At 38.9% G+C, this 14,795-nt stretch overlaps 1 protein-coding gene across 4 annotated transcripts in view; it reads right to left on the bottom strand.

Annotated features, from left to right (window-relative positions):
* The window catches only part of RBBP6 (RB binding protein 6, ubiquitin ligase), a 34,192-nt gene extending 19,978 nt beyond the window's left edge, over positions 1 to 14,214 (bottom strand). For 2 of the 4 annotated variants that reach the window (XM_068908097.1, XM_068908095.1), the window contains exons 1-3: positions 13,983 to 14,212; positions 4,305 to 4,404; positions 1,689 to 1,725 (exon numbers count right to left, since the gene is read on the bottom strand). In XM_068908097.1, coding sequence (XP_068764198.1) covers positions 1,689 to 1,725; positions 4,305 to 4,404; positions 13,983 to 14,148 — 303 coding nt within the window. In that variant the 5' untranslated portion in view covers positions 14,149 to 14,212. Of the gene's footprint in view, positions 1 to 1,688; positions 1,726 to 2,375; positions 2,415 to 4,304; positions 4,405 to 13,982 lie in introns of all 4 variants that reach the window. The other 2 variants (XM_068908094.1, XM_068908096.1) reach the window with 2 other exon arrangements.
* Between the last annotated feature and the right edge of the window lie 581 nt (positions 14,215 to 14,795).

Raw genomic sequence — 14,795 nt, forward strand, 5'->3', positions numbered from 1 at the left:
AAAATAACTGTTTTCAAGAAATAAAAACCCATCTGAATTAGATCAAATACTATAAACGTGGTTTACATAAATGCATTACATTAACTACTAGGGTCACTGGGCCAGTTAAACTAACTCGAACTCGCAATGAGAGGCATTCATATCCAAAAAGGAATTTGAACCAATCACGACAGAATTACAGATGTCAGATTTAGACTTAAATGTTTTTAAACCTACATACAACAAGATTTGCATTTTAGGTTGATTGCATACCATTCCATCAGAACCAGAGGCTGTATTCTTCATAGAACACAGACCCAGAGTTCACAAATTTCTAGATTAAGTTATCCTAATAGCTTATCAAGTGAACAGATCCAATGATCCAGGGTTAGTGTAATGCCTCACACCATTCTAGTGAAGAAAAGGCAGTTATACTTAAAATAAAGATGGAAAATAAAAAACACCAAGTAATAATTTTCATACTATTAAGGACTACTTTGAAATGTGTCATTATACATAATATTCAACCCAAGTGGCAAATCAAGATCTAGACCGTTACCAGTCAAGTATTTCCTTGTGTTACTTATCTATATTTTAGCAGCAGAATGACAATGCACTTTCAAACCTGAAGAAAAATGCTGCCCCTTTTCCAAATGTTAATTCACGGTGGTGGTATACTAAAGAAAGGCTTAACCTTTGACAAGTTAAAGCAGCATCCAACCCTGAATTCACCCAGATAAGAAAACGTACTGCAGGAAGAGGTTAAGAGATGACAGGGGTTTCATTCACAAATGCACCAGGCTCTAACCTTGTGCTAGAATTTGTACACCACTTTTTAGATACTTTCATCTGCAGACATACTGTTAAACTAAGCTGTTTCATCAGATAACGTGGAAAGATCAAATGCAGAACTTTAGAATACCACTTTGTGTTGCAATGATATTTAAATTCATGGCAGTCTTTTCAACACATTTATGTACTCAGAGGGGCCCAAACAATATCACTTCAATTACACAGTTTCAGGAACAAATACTCAAGTATTTAAGGACATCAAAATGAATCATTTAGCTGCACAGAACTGTCCTCAGAAAATGTATAGGATATGTTCCTTTTGGTATTTGTTTGAACTCCCAAGTCAAAAGTAAGAAACAATACCGAGGTTAACAATAATGGTTTCTCAGTGGTTTTTGATAACATTTTCAAAAACCATTTGGCAAAAAAAGTATTTAAAAACAAAAGCTAAAGTGATACAATGTGAAAATGGCAAAAAATACACTCCAAACATTTTTATTGCAAGAAACAAAAAGCACACAACAACCTATACAAACATACATATTACTAGCTATAGACAGACAGATGTAGAACATGGCACCATGTTCGATTGTGCAAACTTTGAACCTACATGATCTTAAAAACGATCATACATTATCTGTACAACACAAAGTCATACAGGAAATATTCTAGCATATTCAATATGAAATACAATGCATCGCTAGGCACAAATACCAATATTCACATTAGAATTGTGCAAATGATGGCATTACTCAGTTTTTACTATGCTGAATCAAATACATTGTATTTACAACATATACTACGTGTTGCTGGAAAATAACTGTTAAGTTAATGTTTGGAAAATTAAATGTGAGGCTACATTGTTTATAATTAAGTGCAGTGTGTAGAAAAAAGTGTGAGATTGTGTTTTTACATACTGCTTTTGATGTTCCACTCACTGGTTCAGATCGACTTCTAGAAGAAGAAATAAAGGTGATCAGAATTTAAAAGAAAGCACTGGTATCCAATATAAAGCAGTGAAAATAGATTATTAAACCTGAACATCAAAATACTACATTCTGATAATTTAGTGAATGTGGAAGTTCATTCACATATACAAACTGTTCTCCCTTGGTACATTCATAGCAACTAAAAATCACATTTCTACTTTGTCAAAAAGTATTTTAAAACTTACATATATAGAACACAGCAGTGCAAATTAAAGTCCTCAGATATTTTGGCTCCGCTATGCAAGAATCAAAAATAAGAAGCCTGTACTACAGCTTTGCGTTCTCAAATAATCACCCACCTAAATATGAAGCTAGCTTTAGCCAATCTGCATATTCTTAGTATTATAAATAGGGATCAGAGACAATATTTTAATTTCTAAGAAAGAACAGCGATAGTCTATAGACACTTTGAAGTGTGACTTGTTACTTAAGTGCAAATCAGTCATCTGACAAAGGAATAACAGAAATGTCAGCAGCACAGTATTTAGAATAGTGTTTCTTTGTGGAAGCCCAAGCACTGTGTTCAGATATCTACTATATTTAGCCATGAAAGTGCCAAAATATTAAACGTGTTACATATGCTACATTGACTAAAAATAGTAGTAGAAATGTCACCTGAAAGAAGTTTCTAGGATTTTGTGCGATTTAGGAGTCCTGTGACAAAAAAAAAGGTCTTAATTGCCAGAATTTGCTTCAAAATAATCTTGAAAAATGCTACAATATTTTAGGAACTATTTCTTATTACATTTGAAAACTTGCTGAGATTCCACATACTGATTGATCTGTATCTGCATGCTACTTATCATGAATCAGACATGCAACTATTGACATAGTTAACAAACAATTCATACAGTCATCCAAAGTGTCCCATGAACAGAGGCAATTCAAAGTCGGCTGTAAAATTTGTGTGTACACGGAAAGGCTCATGCTTCCTTCCAATACTAGGAAACCTCCAGGCTCACAGCTACAGCCATATACCTCCTGAAGATGAGGACGTATAAAGATATACTTTCGATTACCACACAGTAATGTCTTAATATTTCTACCCTGAAGAATGTACAAGAGGAATAATGCATTTTCAAAGGCCTCTACACCATTACACCACATACTTGCACTTCCCAAGTGTTAACTACTCTACCAACTGTTTCTCTGGTGTTTCTAGCTGAAGGAACAGAAGGGTAATCCATCTGGTTAATTTTCAGGGTTAGGGAAAAGATGTCACTGCTGCTCTATCTCCACATAAAGGTATTTATTTGATCTTTGATGCTGCTAGCATCTATCCTCTCATTTTAGAACAGGATTGCAATACCAGGAGAGGGTGCCATGCAACCAGAGATGGAAGATGCAATGACACAAGACAGCACCAAGCATATATACTTAAGTCAGCCTCCAGACAAGGCAATGTTTACAAGCACAATGCTGCATGGTCCAGTGTTACAAGGTAGAGCCTGAAAGCACTGCAACTGCAGTAACATGCCTAAAGCTTACAAGCAGAGCCACACAAAATCAGTTACTTTGCTTGCAAATGCTTCATGGGTACCAGGATGCTGCTGTACTGTTTGTTAGAGTCGTATAACATACTCATCAGTATACTTTTTTTTTCCATTGAGAACCAACATGACAAACAGGGCACGATAAAACCACAAACTAATAACATCTACTAATTGTGATATTGAGGCATTTCTTTAAGATGACTGGAGAACATGACCATTCAAACAATGCTAGTGTAGCTGATACAGAAGTGGACAGTATGAATAAATGAAGGACATGAATAATCTTGTGGTCAGGACTGCATTTCAATTTTCGTAATTGTAATCAATACATCTGATTCTCTGTTCTCCACAAGTCCTAAGAATTTAGGACGAACAGCTGGAGCTCAGATACCAGCTTAGGCCAAAAAAGAATTAGAAAGAGAACTCTTGTTCGCATGTGAAACTGCTTATTGAGTTTTAAGTTGAGAAAATATTAACTATTCCTTCATCACACACAAAAACCAGTACGCTTAAGGACGTTTTTTCCTTTTTGCGTTGCCTGGCAATGCTTGATCTTTCCTCTGTTGTTTACTACGGAAAAATACCAGATTTGGGGCAAAAGAATACCTGCCATTATCTCAATACAAAAATGCAAGAAACAGTCACACATTAAGAAACAGACTTTTCTGAGATAAGAGCAAATAAAATTTACACTACATTTCTTTCTTTTAGAATTGACACGAGTATGCAAATTAACACACGTAATGAGGAGTCTTCTCATGTACAGGAAACAGGATCTACACCTAACGTCTCAGAAAATCAAACCTAAGAACACAGTCAACAGAACCTATCTTTAAAGTTACCATTGCTAGAGAGTAAACTTAATGTCCCAGGAAGTCTAAAAACGTATGTTCACTTTGGGACAAACATATGAATATCTACCCCATTACAGCCAAAAGTAGTAACAGCTCTGCCAAGAAAGATATGCTTCCGGCAAACTAAGATCAATCCAAAAAATAAGTTAAAACACTGAAATCCCTCACAAAGGATACAATGTTTTATGGATACTTACATAACATATGTTTTGCTCGTAGCTTTAACTCCTCCAATAGGGATTCTTCTAACAATTACCGATGAATTCTTAGGAATCAGGGCATTATCATCTGTGTATTCTGAAATTAACAAGAAAATACAGCAAAAACATCAGTCTCAATTCATAATAATGTATATTAATATATAGTTAGGTAGCACTTCAGAGACTCTCTTTAGGGATATAAAAAGAGAATTGTATACACAATATTGTGCTTTTATTGCCCACATAAGCTAGCAGTAAACTTGAAAGAAATCTTTAGATTTCATAAACACAAGCAACATCATTTTTTTTAAACTAGATTGAATTCCAACAGCAAAATAGTCTCAAATATAACTAAAGGAAAGTCTTCTAATGCAAAAGGTTCTTTCTTAGTCCAGCTTAAGATGCTTTTGCTTCTGTTAGCCTACAAACCCCATGTATCTGGAGAAAATCCACAGCAAAGTTCTAAAGGGAAGAAATGAGCATCTTCATAAATCCCATTAGCTTGTCCCACAAGACAGGAACCTAACTAAAGCATGAAAACTTACTAGAATTGTCTTCATAGTTGACAACTAAGAACACGTCACCTACGCTGCTAGTGTTTCCACATAGACAGAACACAGGAGAAAAGAACCCACCATCTATTTCTTAACTTTATTTATAAGGAACAATGGCATTTTTCAGCTACTTAGTACTTCACATTTAAACAGACACTAAACTGACATTGCTGGAATTCTGACCACACAAGTTACTTCCCTCCTCACCCCCCCAAATAGGCCAGAAGTGGCTCAAACAAAAGTGATATCCCTCCTATAAAGCTAAGCGATTAGTTTGAATCAACCAAAAGGGGGATGGAGGGATTCTTTAGATTCGTTTTTACAGAACAGAATGACTGAAATAAAATTAGTTACAAAAACAGATCTTAAAAGGCCCTTAGAAAATAGCGCGTGCCTGAAGCTATCCATACTTTACCTTAGCTAACATTATGTTAGTTTTTTGGAAAGAAAGCCTTTTGACCTTTTGCATAAGGCAAAACAACAAATAAAAAAAAAGCTACCCTAGAGACCTTCAGATTGAATTTGCTTAAAACGCAAAGATCTCTACATGAAAATGGCTCGCATATTGTGTTTACACAAGCTGGATATGACTAAATATTTTAAAGCATGCTCATCAGGCATTCATCCCTATATCTACCTACAGCCTTAAATATTAAAAGCCTGTACCTTTGCAGGCTGAACCAGAAGGATTGGTCTGAAAACCTAAGATACCATACATCTCAATCTGCTGTCTGTGTAGTTTTGCCCAGTGATCATATGTGAAATAATATTTCACAATTTTTCGGTGTTATTCCTAGAGACAGAAACCTTCCCTAAATCAAAACATACATACCAGAGACTATCATTTTAACAATGAAACAAAAATTTTACTTCTATTTCCAGATGACAGCATGCTTTTTCAGAAAAATGGAAAATAATTCCTGATCTTTGCTGAAGGAACTGAATAGAGAGCAGTAAGTTTCCTCTGGACTTCCTCTGGACAGAAGTTTTAAACTGTGGAAGAAAGGACTACTCTAAAAGTCCATGAAAACAGAAGCCTTTATAGAAGTCATATCCTGAAACCAATCCCCAGAGCTCTTCTCGAAAGGGAAACCTAACAGTCACATAGTCAGCTATCAATAAAGGTATTCATTAGGACTTTTGGATAGAAAAAAAAAAAAAGGAGCTCTAACAGTACTAAGACCTAGATAAACAACAGAGAGATCATGCCAGTCACAATCCTGAAAGCAGCTGTTTCTACCTGCTGAGTAAAGTCATATAGAATATTCTTTTGGTTCGAATCAGAAACCAATGGATTAAAACTTCAAAGAACTAGGACAAGCAACAGTGGCCCCATAACAAGACAGAAGTTTGCTATGCCTGTACCAAACCAAGGATTTGGTAATTCAGCATAAAATTGACAACATCTCTCCTAAAAAGGAACTGCAAATACCATGACAGTAGGCTACCTCAGCTGCATGGTCTAGACACCAGTTGAAAAACAGAGAAGGATACTGTTTTTCATTTGCATCTGTGTGTAAAGACAAAGTATCCAGGAAAACTGCAGGTTCAAAGAGAGCAGGCCTAAGAACTGCAGAAAAGGAAATTCAGGAGGAACTATTTTTGAAAGTTTCACCAATGGACATCAGGCTCTCAAACAAGGGAAATTTTAAACACAAACTGTTGAACTGTGGTACTAGATTAGGACACTTATAACCATTCAAAAAAAGTTTTTTTCCCCCTTGAGAACTTATGCTTTTCCTCTATGAAAACCCATGCATCTTTTTTAAATCACACCTACTCTTCCTCAACAATGAAAACATTTCATCTCTGTCCCCTCTGTAGATCTGTTGAGCCCGTAAAATTCTCTCCTGCAGCCAATGCATTTATTCACAAGTTACACAAGCCTGCAGAGAGAAGCCAATTCAAACATGCACAAAAGGTGCAGGACGCATGAAGAGGAAGAAATCATTTTTTAGTCTTTTGTGACAACACAGTGACCATTAGAAGCAATGCATTGACAGTTGCCTTCTGAATAAGCCATGCACGTGTGTAAATATTTTCATTCTCCATATTGAGCATACTGTGAAGAGAGCTCCAGCCTTCCATTCACCTATGACCAGTCTGATACAGAAACAAATTCACCTGAAATGTCATTCTGTGCTCTCAGTACACAGTGTTAATAGCTTGAAGTAAAAGCTTTATTTGTATAGGACATTTACCATGGCACGTTTTTGTATTTGGTATTTAATCATCGCATTAGCTTGATCAGTGTTAAGAGAATTTGTGAAAGAGCGATCTCATACAGCAGACTGTGTACCTGCCAGTCACCTCTGTGAAGACATTTGACACCAGTTAGCTTTAATACATTTATTTTTCCTTTGTCTTAATTATTTGAATTCATTTTGGTAATGACACTTCAATAAAAACACAGTCAAACAATGCAAAGTAAAAAATGAATTTTTTTGTAAATAGGAAGAAGACTCTGCTATTCTGAAGTCCCTGGAAATTTTTGTTTGTTCAATTTGAATTTAACAGATGCCATCTCAGACTACATGGCATCTCCCAGCAGCAACCTGTTCAACATGGGGAGCAGTATTCCCTAGCAGGCACTTGGCAGCTATCAGGCTCTGCAAAGCAGTGTCATTCTGCAGACCCTGCCTCACCACATGACTCAACATCTGCAAAGTGAGCAGTGACGTCATGCTCAACAAGGGCATTTTTCACACTTGCCCAGGCAGAGCTCTATAACAGAACTGTTTGACAAAGCAGGAGGTAGCGTACTGCTGATTCCTGTTCCCTTACAGCATATAGAGATTGTTTTATCGTCAGTGATTGTCATTAATTGGCTACCGGGCTTTTGTCTATGCGAGCTGCGATTAAAAATAAGGATTCGATTAACAAAGAAAGCTGGGGGGGAGGAGAGGGGAGGGATTTGGATGCTACATTAAGGTCAAAAGCAGAAGAGGCATACCAGTCTAAAACTTGCTGTCAATTTCAGAAGAAAATAGCATTCTTGAGAGAGTCAAGGGAAAGGAGAATTTCAGGGATTGTAGGGAGGCACACTGGTTAAAATAACAAAAACACATAACTATTTGACTGTTGCTTCCTATCAACTAAAAATCTTAAGTGAGCACTATGTTAGCGTCAGCAACGTTTTTCCAGCAAACAAAACCAAGAAAAGTATCAATAGCTCAGGTTATGCTCTGAGGTTTATACCGTTTTGCATTTAATATGCAATTTAAAAATCCCATTTTTAAACTCATCTATAATAATTCTCAAAATCTGCTACAGCATTAACGTGTCATATGTATGTTATACTAATATACTGTTGACCACAGAAACATTCCTACTTTTTTATTACTTGGCCTGCTTCAATCCACCATTTTGAGTCTGAGAGCATTGCAAAAGCATCTTTTTGAGCACTGCCTAGATAAGTATTCTCACCTAGATAAAGTACAGAAGCTCATCACAACAGCAGTCATCAGAAGGCTAGCCTACATGTGAAACTATAGGCAAAGGCCTTTCTTAGGCTTGGATGCCTTCCTCATTAGCTATTATACTCTGCTGGGGGAAGGATTTGCAGAGGTAGAGATGAAAATGACTACTGATGTGCAAGAGTACTAGCCCTACTAGAAAACAGGAAAATTCCTAAGAATGCACTCTTTCTCCCTAGCCATTTAAAACTATGCTTCCTCATTACCTCCAAGCTTTTCTTCCTTTCTAATCAACCCTCTCTTATATACCCTGTGGCAAACAAATAATCTGTGTAGCTGGCACTGAAAGCACTCACTGCCTTGAAACATTTTGATTAACTACCTGGACTATAATTTCTGGATTTTCACTCTCCACCACAACAGGTATCTATGATGTAATTTAACACTGGAATCCCCCCATTTCTTGAGTTTGCTTGTTCAGTGATCCAAATGGTCCATGGGAACTTTCACCTACACCACTGCTATACAGTAATATGCTGCTTAAGAGCACCTATATGGTTGTGAAGGGATGAGTTGGTAAAGTCTAATATACTCGCAGTCATTAATCTGATTATGCAGACTGTTTGAAGTCTTAATGTCCTACTGGCACAGCTTAACGCTTTTGTATATGACCTGTATATGACCGAGGGAAAAGCAAAAGCAACATATGAATGGACCAAACTGAGTAACCCTTAGCACCTGCAAAGCAACATCAGCTAGTCTGAGGCCACATCCACAAAAGGCACACAGCTCCCAAACACCCTGGTGATGGAGTTAAAGCAGCTGACTTTCAGATAGACAATGCATTTGAGCTCCACACTAACATAATGGTTACTGAACAGGCACGTGACTTAACCTGAATACTGTGAACTGCATACCCTTTGTAAAAGCTCTACCTAACAATGCTGCATGGCAGCCCAAGAATTAATTGCACTCTGGGATGCTATTACAACAATCCCTTAAACTAGCACTGCAATACAGAATGGCACAGTGACAGACAAGCTTTAAAAGTTGCTTAAATACCTAAATGGTAAATTTGCATTTTGTTGGAGACACCCTAGTAGGTGGACAAGCATTAGCTGTGAGACCAAATGACTCAGTTACTAGGAGTTTGCTTTGGAGATATCACAGAGCGGCATTACTAAAAGCTGTCAATTGTAAGCTGCAACTTTGAACTCAAGCAAGTCTTGAGTTCCAGAGATGTTCTCTTAAGAGAACATTTTTCCTCATAACTGCTCATCTCTCTATGAACAATCAGGAGTTCGGTAGTTGCATTTTCAGTCCTTTTAGTTTTCTGTTTTGCTGAGTAAGTAGAATAGCATATTCTCTGACTTTTTTCAAGTCAGAATGTTATAGGGCAGAAAAGAGCGCTCAAGAAACATGAATTTGGAAACTTATAGTTCTTCCTTAAAGTCACGAGCGTATTATGACAGACATGGACCAAGACATTCAGATCAAATGAAAAAACAAGTCAAGTTTAAATATATTGTTCTTGAGCACAGACGTTTTTAAAAGGGAACATGCGGAGCAGGCATAAAAGCTCTCCTCCCTCTCCCCCCTCCCTTTTTAAAAAATTGGTCCTGCCATCCTTCTGCCCCTTTTTGGCATCTAAAGAGAGTCCATCTTGTCCGATTTTTCACTGACCTTTAAGTTTCTATTTACTTTTAGCTTACATTAACATTGCTTCTATTACCAGACTTCTATTATGAATAGTAACAGTTAATGAATTTTAAAAGGTTAAGTAGTTTGAAAAATCTGAACAAATAGGCCATCTTCACTGATATTTCACTTTGTTCTTTCCAAAATCATTTACAATTCAGTCAAAACTCCAGCATAGACAAAATAAAAAAAAAAATACATTTTTTTGTCCACATTTAAGTGTGAAAGAAGAACACATCACCATCTGGACAAGCATCACAGTTCTTCAGGATTATATAACATCTAGTCCTCCATCATCTCTAGCATGCATGCTCTATAGCATACAAAAAGCCTTAAAAAAAACTACATTGCAAAATTATTTCTCCCAAGTCGGTACCATAACTCTCAGAAAAAACATGCTGACAGCACTTATCAACCTGCTTGTGCTCAGCTTTTACAATATACTAATGCTTTAAAAAAACGCAATAAAACGCAGTATGAATATTATTTAGTACAATGCAGCCTTCTTGTGTAAACTAGTGCTGAAAAAATTGGAAGTACATCTGTATTTTTACAATGACCTATCAGAAATCAATATATTGACAAGTAGTGCAAAATAGTAGCAACCATTTCACTTGGGCAGCCTCAACTTATTCAAACCAGTTCAGGTATTGAAGCTTATATGAACAACACATGGAGAAATCTGAGCAATTTCTTTTGGACAACCTCTTCAGCAAATCTCTCAAATACAAGACTACACATGCAGAAAAACAGAAGGTTCCCCAACCGGACGTTAAGATTTTGTTCAAGAACTCTTGAGTTTACTAAAATAGGTGAGTAACATTTAAAGCTCTATAATCAACTTCTACATTAAATTATACACTGGACCCACAGCAAACTTACAAAAAAAAAAAAATACTAACATTAAACAATTTGGTAAAGAAACACAGCTTCAGGGAACTGCATTGCCTTTTAAGAATCCCCAAATACTTGGGTCTGCTAGGGCAATTACCAGTATGAACCAATACCGCTGTTTGGTTATCTATTACACCACAAAATAACCACAAAACCTGGGATAACTGCACAATTTGCCAAACTACAGAGCTGTTAAGCCTACTAGTGAAAACTTTTAAAATCAAAACATCCTTACCAGGACTCATGTAAGTAGAAGCATATTTGTCTTGTTAGATCATTGAGCAGTATCACAGAACCTCACATTTAACCTAAACTGAGGTTATGGACATATATATTTCCTAAATAAAGTGGATTTAAAAAGCAAGAGGGACTGAAACCTAAGCATTTCTATTAGATTATTTTGATATTCAACAACAGAAAGAAGACAGACTACATCACATCCTGCTTATTGCATTGTCATCCCTTCCCAAATAAAAAAAATTAATTTTGTGCTCCTCCCTCATCATTTCTCTACTATTATTCTGTAATACTCAGACCTCATCTCTTCCAAAAGTGTGCCCTTCCCACCCCCCACCACAAAAGTTAAAAACCAAACTTCTATGGAATTCCTCAAGGAAATACTAAGAAACTATCTTCATTTGTCTTCAAAAACACTACTAGTTTTCTAATTTTTTAAATAACTACTCAAGAGAAGAATTTTAAATATCCCATTTAGGCAGAATATTCTGTTCTAATTTTTCTTTATGTTCTTAAGGGAAGTTTAAATGTCTAATATGATCAATAAAAACTGAAATTCAAGTTTATATACACAATTTAGTGTATATAAATATTATACTCAAATGCATCACCTAGCTTTGCTCTGAAGAACATTGCTTCTTGCTTTTTTTTTTTTTTTTTTTTTTTTTTTTTACAAATGCAAACTTCAATGAAAATCCCAATAAGCATCCATATCACTAATACTACATTGAGAATGTTATACTCACTTCCTCTAGGTAGTTTGTGCTGCACTTTGACCTTTATGAAGAGGCTCTTGTCAACTTGAGTGATGCTCATTAAAGATAGACAGACAAAGCAGCCAAGTATTCCTTAACACTACCTTTAGGCAACAACACGTTGATCAGCCTAAGCTAGTGAGGCAGATACTCTTTCTTCCCAGAATTCTGTGTTGCTTTCTTACATAATTACTTTATAAACTTGGTAGTAAGCATATAAGACTAACATGCTATGGAGTAAACACATTTATGGGCATAAATAAGGAGTAGACTTTAAAAAAAAAAGTTATACATACTCTATAACTTTGGTTTCTATTCGTCATCTGCTACTACAGTACTCTACATCTAATCTATTTCAAAAAAGTATTTCAGGTTTTTTTTCCTCATCTGATAATAGTAACTGGGCTCCATCACAGTTTGTTAGCATCCAACGTTCTGTTTTTAAGGCTCTCACCGTTTTAGTGAGACTAGACTATTATAACAGCGACATCAGCCAGCTGGTCATTCAGTCTCTGCTAGCATTCGTGAAGCCAAAAGAACATTAGTAACTGCAGATAAAATTCAAAGACCTTCTGTAACAAAGCCTTTAAAGCAAATTAAACATCTGTATCATTTACTTTAAAACCAACCGTTATCGAGCACCTTTCAGGCACCTTTGCCAATTTTGCTCAATACTATTAAAAAATTCTTAGACTTCTGAAGCGTATCTATGTACCTACATATGTTAGGTTGAGCAATACAATGGCATCCCTAAGCAGGCCCTCAAACATATTCTATTAAGCCTCTTTACAGACATTTCCCTGAATATAACTGTAATATCTCTAAACAATATCTGTTTATATTCTGATATATATATATTCTATTAAATCATATTCTAATATATACTGATAAACAGTGAGCTTTAGGCCCAACCACTGTAAAGGTTAGAGATGAAGTTGCAGTTACCACAGTGTACATATTAACTGCTTAAGTTTTAAACTATTTAACAGGAAAAGGAAAAACCCACCTAGAACACATTTTAAAGAAAAGAATAGTTGAAGAGTGTCACAGAACCACAGGGCAAACAGAGAAAAAAATTTTTTTAGTCCTTAGAAAAAAAGTTTAATCTTCTTCTTTTTTTTTTTTTTTTTTTTTTAAGAGAAGTCACATTCCAAATCCCCCCCAAACCACACTCAAAACTCATCAAGATGACAGATCCCCAAATATTATACTAAGTAATATTAAACAATACTCTCACCACTGAGAATCCAGAACTATTCATTAGAAGACTTTCTGACATCTCAAAGAACATTTCATATGCATTTTTTCCATAAATACTCTACCATAAACTTTGGTACTGCCCTGACATGGTTAATGTGTAGCACCAAAAAAATTGATAAAATGACACTCAAAAGCTTCTGAATAATAATATCTTCAGCGAAAAAAAAAAGTTACATTAAAAGGAAATTCCAAAGTATAGTTTAGATACAGAAGACACTCCTGTGCAAGACACTTTTTTTTTTTTTAAGAGTCTGCAAAGATTACAGCTTACAGATATACGACCTAAGATGTTGCTAGAGAGTACTATTTCTGCAACAGCCACCAAGTCAGTTTTCCAAACTAATGGAGGAAAACCAGGTGAAGACAAAATTGAATCATCCAAAACGCATTTTTCAAATAATTAGCCATCTGTTATATTTGTATCACTTTCAACTTTCTCTTCCAGATTTCAAAGGAATCTGGCAACTTTGTTATTAAAAGATAGCCTCCCAGATTTCCTTATGATTTTAAGTAGCAGAGCTAGACGAATTCCAGGAAACCAGAACTTCTGTAAGCAACGTACATCCCCCATCAACCACCGACTCTTTACACCCAGGTCCGAGTCTCAGGCACAGATCTGCAGGCAGTTGTCAGAAAAGCAACGACAAAAGAACAGCTCCGTCAGGCCCCGAAAATGGGTCACACCTACCGATCGCGGCCGGATCCCACTACCGCTCGCCGCTCGGCCTCACGCCGAGCGCGGAGCCCGGGCCCCCGGCGGCGCCGCGCCCCCCAAAGGCGGCCCCCGGGCCGCGGCCCGCCGCGCGGGACGAGCCGCAGCGCAGCGGCCGCCCCGCCATGCGCCCGCCGCCCCCCACGCACCTTCTTTGGTCTGGGCGTTGGTGATCTGCAGGTCGCAGTCGGCCGCCTTCAGCTTCTCGCGGCCCATGATCTGGCGCTTGAGGTCGCACAGGGAGATGTGGAGGCCGTCGAAGGTGACCGTATCATAGTTCAGCTTGGAGGAGAACTTGTAGTGGACGCACGACATGGTGGGCGCCGCGCGGGGCCTGCCGCGGCGCGGGGCGGCCGGCGGCGCGGGCTCCGCTCGGGGAAGGGCCCGCGGCAGCGCGGGCAAGGGCCGGCCGGGCGGGGTGGGCGGGGGGCGAGGAGAAGCGGGCGGAGGCTGCGCTCGAGCGGGCCCGGCGGGCGCTCAGAGGCCGCGGCGCTGCGCCATGGCCAGGCCCCGCGGCCTCAGGCAGACTCGGCTGGCGGCGGCCTCACGGATCCATGGCGGCGGCGGCGCTGCGAGGCCCCCGCCCCCGCGACGGCTCCGGCCCTCGGCGATCGAGCTGGGCCGCGGCGGCGGCGGCGGCGGCGCCGACCCGGCTCCTCCTCGCAGCCCGCCCGGGCGGACGATGCGGAGAGGCCTCCGCGGCCCCGGCTCGGCCTCCGCTGCCTCCCCCGCACGCAGCCGCTCCTAGGCCCGGCCTCTCGCTATGGCGGCTCCGCCGGCCCCTGCCTCTGCGCTCCGCCGAGGGGTTTCCCGGCCAGGAACCGCACGGGCCGACGAGGACGCCGCACTGCGCAGGCGCCGCGGCGCGCCACACCCACCCCCGCCTCACGTGACCCAGCGCATTATGACAAAGGGAGCCGCCTGCCGCGTCACGTGCCCGGCGGCGGCCCCGCCCTCTCTCT

The sequence above is a fragment of the Struthio camelus genome, chromosome 15 (genome assembly GCF_040807025.1).
Source record: "Struthio camelus isolate bStrCam1 chromosome 15, bStrCam1.hap1, whole genome shotgun sequence".
NCBI lineage: Eukaryota > Metazoa > Chordata > Aves > Struthioniformes > Struthionidae > Struthio > Struthio camelus.